Genomic DNA, 7,719 nt, shown 5'->3' with positions numbered 1-7,719 from the left:
TAAGTTCATATTTTGTGATTGCCTAATAACAAAATGTTAGATTTTTTTATACTATATTCCAAAATACAAGTTATTTGGCCATCTTTTAGTCACCATAATAATTGTATCACAAGGATCTTGCAAACATATGGTCCTTAATCATATCCAAGACATATTAAGTGAGTTAGTTTGTATTTTCCTTCAATAATTGTTGAATAAACATACTCCATGGCTAGCACCCACTTATTAGCATCCAACAGGTTCTTGTGTGGATACAGATTAGAGAGGAGCTACTTCCATCCATTCAATCCAAAGAATTCAACCCCACCATAGCCAAGAATGCTTTAAGATATAACTTCTCAACACTATATGAATTGTTTTTATAGATTTTAACTTATATTATAACACTAGCAATATATTACAATGAGTGTGACCAAATTTGGTTTGTCTAATTAATGATTGTCCATTCAATTTATGATACCTTATGATTCGAATGATATTGGCATAATATCAATGTGTCATGTCATTCAGCTTATTCTACCTTATGGTTCAAATGATATTCACATAATATCAATGTCATATCATGTCATTCAGTTTATTCTACCTTATGGTTCAAATGATATCCGTATAATATCAGTATCATGTCATTTCACATCAAAGGCATTACACAAAAGATACAAGAGAAAAATTCAAAAGTGCAAAGAAGGGAAGAGTTGATCTTTACATTTTCTCTAAAATTGTGCAATTGCAACCAACCATAATTGTATTCTTGAATGTGTATGAAGAAGCAAGCAAGTCATATGATATGAACACCATAAAAGAAGGAAACTTATTCTAATTTTTTATGAAACCTAAAATTACAACAATATCCCTCTTATGTCTCAGTCGTTATGCCTGCGTCTTCGGAAATGCCTGAGGATAAAACTGTCCGCATATAAAGGATAGTTTTTCCTTATCAAACCTTTTATGCATTTCCAATATGAAAAATCCACCATTTCTCCATCCTTCCTCACTATGAACAGACACCTTGAGCTTTCAAAATCTGGATGGTAACCAACCTGTAAAAAACAAGAAATCAACTTAAACATAAGGGTAAAATGGTCATTTACTCACATTTACACAGTTCATCACATCATCAATACAACACTTAATGCGAATAAAGAGAGAAAGTTAACCGTGATGTAACTAACGCCACATCCAATCTTCTTCTCACTTTCTGGATGATGTGGCAACAATCTCTCTAGAATAGTTCTCTCATGCTCAGGACTTAATCTCTCACCACTTGCATATCTGAAAAAGAAAACAATAAATTCAATGTAGGATTAAAATAAGAATCTGCATAACTTTTGTAATATTACACAGGAGATGCTAAATATGATCAACTTATGATAAATTAGGAATTGAGTTATTTATTGGTTCTTTATAAATTAAGTCGTTCATTCTGCATAAGTAAAAAAGAAACATCCAAATATAGCTTACAGATTAAGAGTATGTTTCCTCCACATCGAAAGATTAGATGGATAGAATGCCAGAGATTTCAATTTCATATACCCTAAAAGCATAGTAATAAGTACATAAGAAACCCTAATTCCAATTATTAGCCTTTGTTAACTCAATTTGTTGCGTTTAATTGGGAAGAATCTCATAAAAGGATTTAACTATCTTAAACTACACAACATAAGTGTTTTCCCCAATGAAGATGCCATAATCGTTGAGCTAAAATTGAGGAATTCAATTCATGTTGAATATTAACAAGAATCAGAACATATAAACGAATTAAAAAGGTTGAAACTAAGACCTTACTTGCCCGAATGAAGAATCATTCTAACAAAACCAACCAAGGGTACAGTGTCTTCCAAAATCTGATCTTCCCAATCAACCCATCCATCTTCCCCTCTTCTCTTCCCTCCATTATCTTCGTAATCAGAATCCTCGCTTTTCGAAGAATCGATAACGTCGTCGTTCACCTCCACCACTGGCTTTCTGAGAAAATCGGCGCCGCGGTAAGCAGTGCCATCTTGCTGGCTACTGCCACCACCATTACTACTAGTTTTCACGGCACATAACCGCTGTGAAGGCAACGAGGAAAAACGATAAGGAAAGGAAACTATGGAAGGGTTTATTGAAGATAAGTGTAGAGAGATAAGGTTTTTGTGGTGGAGGTGAATGTGCAAAGACGATGATAATAACGAAATTGATTCCATTTTAAGAGAAATTCAGTACTGATTCCCGTTTTGGTGGTGCATAAAACCTAGTTTTTTCCACGATTCGCCATTGTTGTTGTCATCAATTTCGATTTTTAGAGAGGGGATTGAAAGGGCGCGCTGTCAACTGTTTGTAGAACCATGAGCAGAGAGGCGCTGAATAGCGATCGGATAACTGATGGAGATATTCTATTGGATATGGGTCGGGTGACTCCACGAATGGTCGATTCCTGAATTGGATATGGATATTTGTACCCTACAAGTAAATGTTCTTTGGTAATTACAAAAAAAAAAAAAAAAAAAAAAAAAAAAAAAAAAAAAAATTGCAAAAATTGGTTAATATAATTGTAAAATATGTCTTTCTGATATAAAAAAAACAAAAACAAAAATAAAAATAATAATAATAATAATAATAATAATAATAATAATGGTACATCAATGGTCTAATTTTATATATCATGTATGGTTTTAATGCTTATGGTTGCCATTTTTTTTGTGATTTTGTTTGATGCCCAATCTAAAATGACGAAGACTCATTAAAATAGTTTTTTTTGTTTTCTCTTAACTAATTTTTTTATTTTTTTAATTAAAAAAACAAAAAGAAATATATATCTCACACCATCCCACCTCTTTCTTTTTCTATCTTTCTTCTTCTCTCCCTTCCTACCGTCACATTGAGATTTATGGTTACTTTTCAAAACTTAAGAACAACGCACACATACACATACATACACTCATGAACATATTACATACAAACATACACACACCTACTTTCACTCACTCTCTCTCTCTCTCTCTCTCTCTCTCTCTCTCTCTCTCTTATATGTAACTTGAGCATTTGGAGCATTTTCATGGAGTAATTGAGTTCAATGGAGCACTTAGAACTCAATAGATCACTTGGGGTTCATGGAGCATGTGACAAAGGAACAAATCTTTTGAGAAAGGAATGAATTATCAAACAAAGGAATAGATCAAGTGACAAACATGCAGATCTTCCAAAAGGTGGTTTGGAGCAACTTGGAGCACTCAGACCAACTTGGAGCAACATGTTGCGCCACGATGACTGATGTTGCGCCATATGGAGGCATCTTGCACCATCCATGAAGATGTTGTTAGGTTTTCTATGCATCAAATACACTCTAAACTAGTTAACGGAAAAATCGAAACTATGATATACCTAAATGTACATGCAACCTATGGATTTATGTTTTCATACTATTACATCTACCCTAGAAAAATCAAAAATACAAAGGAAGAATCACATACCTCTTTTTCAGCCAAAGACCTTCACTCTTGAGCTCTCGTGTGTGCCACTTTGTTTGGACGATCATGACCCAAACCAAAATCTCTCTCTTTGGTTCACACCCAATGAACTCAAAATAGTAGAATAAAAAATAACTAGGATGGGATGAACTATAAGGAGATTTCTTCCACAAAGGGAGTAAGAAGTGGCGAAAAATCAAGCCAAGAATGAGCAAGGAATAATGAATGCCTAAGGCCCTATTTATAGCCTTGGATGTCTTCCAGGATTTTAACCCCAAGCCCATGTGGGATAGGATAACCCTATGAATGAAATTTCCCTTATCTAAAGGGAATTTTCGTCCACCACCCTTCTTTCTAGTGTTCTGGAACATTCCTGATTAATCAACTATTGATTAATCGATATTCAACCCTTTTATTAATTAAACTATTAATTAATTTTCAAATTGCATGTTTTCTAATTAGTTTCTAATTAACTATTAAACGATAATAATTAATAAACTAATTCTTCATTTATTTATTTTACTTAATTTGAGTATTGAGGGCAACCCAAGAGGACTCTTCTATTATTAGAAATATCAATAATAGTTAATGACCTTGGACACACTTTCCAACAGTCTCCCACTTGGACAAGTCATCAACTATATTTAGTCCAATACTTCTCAAATAATCAACATAGAGAATGTCATCTAATACATATGCGAAACTATGATCTAATCAGTTTCAACCCTCAGATAAGTGATAATCTATTCCTTCATCCTTATGATATATGTATGAATTCGAGACACGGATAATTATCAATCTCACAATTCAAGATTATGTTTCCCGATAGAGACTTGTGTCGACAACATTCGACCACTAAATCGAACACATCAATTTCAGTCAAGACCCGACCAGGTATTTATGATGTCAGCACAAAATCATTGAGGGTCCCATAGATATCGCTTCTCATGTTAAGGTAGAAGGGACGAATAAACTTTGACTACATAATTTTTGTCTATTTCATCATGCCATACATGGATATACCCGTTATAGCTACCAATTACGAATAGAACTTGAGTACACTAATACATAATAGAATCATAGAGCAAAACCTCACATGTATCTCGGTTTGAAGAACATGAGATATTATCATCTTAAAATTACTCGTCACTATATCCATCAAGTAATCTCTAAGTGCGGATTGTTCCAATACTTAAATCTCCATTAAGTACTCATGAGTGTTGGCGTAATCACTATGTTATGCCCAATCACTATGGTTAATCCACCAATACTCATGACAATCTTGAATCACTACTTACTTCCAAGAGTATGACTAATTGTGGAGGTTTGAGTAAAGTAATACTTGGGAAGTGGGTTCTAAACATGCAAAAGTGAAAAACAATAATAAATTAACAGAAACGATAGCATAACTAGCACTTTATTAAGTTTCCACAAAATAAACATCAATTCAATTACAATCCATATTGTCAAATGTTTCAAAGATTATCAAACTAAACAATTACACCATATCACCAGCAAATCTAATGCCTATAGATCTAGTATGACTATCATACTTGATCCTTGATAATGGCTTTGTGAACAGATTGGTTCGATTCTCTTTTGACGATACTCTGCTCACGTCAATGTCTCCGTCCTCGAATTGATGTCTTACATGGTGGAATTTTCTTAGTATATGTCTTGAGTTACCGTGGTTCGTGGGTTCTTTAGTCAATGCGACTACACCCTCGTTGTCATAGAAGATTTCCAAGGGATCCTTGATGCTTAGAATGACACCAAGACCATCAATGAAATTCTCCAACCATGTAGCTTCTTTCGTAGCCTCAATTGCCGCTATATACTCTGAATCGCATGTAGAGTCTGCCACTGTCGACTGCTTGGAACTCTTCCAAGTGACTGCTCCTCCATTAAGCAGGAATACCTATTGTGACTGTGAACATGAGTTGTCTCTATCAGTCTGGAAACTCACATTTGTATAACCTGTAACTCTCAACTCATCTTTACCCTCATATACCATGGTGCATGTGGAAGAAACTATTTGCATCTCTGGTGGAGCTAAACGGTATGGTGCTTTGGCTATCGGAGCCGCACCAGAAATCAAGTCAATCCGGAACTTCACCTGTCTCTCCGGAGGCACTCTAGGAAAATCCTCCATAAAAACATTCGGGTACTCCCGTACATTCGACACATCATCCACCATCTCCTTATCATTCTCTCGGGTATCCATAACATAGGCGACAAAACTGAAACAACCATGATGAAGATAGCAGCTGACCCTAATGGATGTGCATAGGACCAGCTCGCGTTGAGTGCCCTCTCCATGGGTCACCAACTCTCCCCCACTTGGGGTCCGAACATGCATCATCTGATGCTCGTAATCAATTACCGCCCCATTGGGGATCAGCCAATCCATACCTACTATAACCTTGTTCCCACGCAAAGGAATGGGAATGAAGTCGATCAGATACTGCTCACTGAACATCTCTAGAACACAATCCCGATGAACCTTCGATGCCTGTACCGATCGATCATCCATAATCTCAACCTCTAATGGACAATCCAGCTCTCCCGGAGCTCCGACAAACCTCTTGTTGAGCGCAAGAGATATGATAGATCGGGTAGCCCTGGATCAAATAATATCAACGCGGAGATAACGTTCACAAGGAACGGTCCTAAAAAAACAAATATAAGCAGAGAAATCAACATAAATAAATAATTAAGGAGAATAGACGTACCCGTCACCACATCTGGTGCAGAACGCGCCTCCTCGGCAGTCAGTTGAAAAGCCCTGCTCCTCACAACATACATATCCGCCTTGCCCTGGCAGCCACCAGTGATCCGTTGGGTTGCTGGAGAAGGTGCTACTACTGTCCTCCTGATGCTAAAATTGGGCATTTGGCATTCTTGTGACCCCTCTGATTACAATGAAAGCAAATCAGATCTAATGTTTGGGTGGTGGTGGTGATAACAACAATGCATTCCTTGCTAAAGTGCCCTGTCTTGCTATACTTGTAGCAGCCCGAACCACCCGCTCTACAAACCCCATCATGCGACCGGCCATATTTGCTATAGCGGCTCCGACCCTGCTGTACCTTCGACCTAGAGTCGAACCCCTTGGGGTTTCTTCACCGAAACCTCAATCGTCCGCCCATTCTCTGCCTTCCTTTTCCCTATGTGCTCCAAATCAATATCTTACTCCAGCTCCCTAGATATCATGCCATCCAAAGTCGGGCAGAAAAACTAAGGAACTCTTTGATGTCAAATCTCAGCATATCATGGTATCTGGTCTTCCTCATCTCCTCATCAGTTGCATATTGGGGTACCAACAAGGCCCTCTCCCTGAACTTGGTGGTGATCTCCACCATAGTCTTAGTCGTCTGCTTCATGTTAAGAAACTCCCTAACTAGCTATTGCACCTCGATAGTTGGTGCAAACTCTGCTCGAAACCTGATCAGAAAGTCTGGCCAGGTCATGGCCTCAATGGCTAGGGCTTCCAAGGTATAGTTGACCACCTCACACCAATCTCGGGCTCGCTCCCTCAAACATACTATAATGAACCTCACCTTCGACCCTTCGGGGCAGAAGCTCCTTATCGGAGCACACTCAATTTTAGCTATCCAACATCTTGTTGGGATGGGGGTCCTTCACCCCAAATAAATCTGGAGCCCCACATCCCCTGAAATCCTTGAAGGAGAGAGTACGGGCCCCAGACTGACTAGCGGCCAGATCGGCCCTGAAGAACTAAAGGCGATCCACCATCAGCTCGATGATACCCTCCTTGATCGACCGAACATCACCGGGGTCGCATCAAGGATGTCTCCTATAACATCGGATGCAATGAAATCGCGTAGCCTCTCATCAATCGGTTCGGTTCTTATGCCCAAACCAGATCAAGATCCTGAAACCCTGCTCCGTGACGTGTCGCCGCCATACTAAAACATAACTCAGTCAAGAAGGTTCACACTCTTGAGCTCCCTAGATTCATGGTGGTCATCATGGTCTCGGGTATAAATCCTTTTCTTTCAGTAGTACGGGCCCCATACCACCTTCCACACGTATTCATACCCTCCTCAAGGACTATCCCGACTCCTCCAAGTCACTCTTCCCAACTGGTACATTCCGCATACTATAAGGCTTCCTACACACCAAAGCCTCCCTCAGGGACTTCCTAAGACTCCCTTCCTCACCCCTCTCCATTATCAGTTGCAGAAGGAACTTCCACTAATAGTACCTAACCACTACATGAACACAATTACAAAATACTAGCTAATTCTTC

At 38.3% G+C, this 7,719-nt stretch overlaps 1 protein-coding gene across 1 annotated transcript; it reads right to left on the bottom strand.

Moving 5' to 3' along the window:
* Positions 1-675: 675 nt before the first annotated feature.
* On the bottom strand, positions 676-2,413 carry LOC111911427 (protein DCL, chloroplastic). Its single transcript, XM_023907201.3, has 3 exons — positions 1,783-2,413; positions 1,155-1,269; positions 676-1,037 (listed from the first exon to the last, which is right to left on the bottom strand). The coding sequence occupies exons 1-3, from the start codon at positions 2,181-2,183 to the stop codon at positions 861-863; spliced, it is 693 nt and encodes a 230-aa protein (XP_023762969.1). The 5' UTR covers positions 2,184-2,413; the 3' UTR covers positions 676-860.
* Between the last annotated feature and the right edge of the window lie 5,306 nt (positions 2,414-7,719).

This window comes from Lactuca sativa, chromosome 4, assembly GCF_002870075.4.
Source record: "Lactuca sativa cultivar Salinas chromosome 4, Lsat_Salinas_v11, whole genome shotgun sequence".
Lineage (NCBI taxonomy): Eukaryota > Viridiplantae > Streptophyta > Magnoliopsida > Asterales > Asteraceae > Lactuca > Lactuca sativa.
The sequence above is the reverse complement of the archived record's forward strand: the minus strand, read 5'-3'. Positions and strand labels throughout refer to the sequence as shown.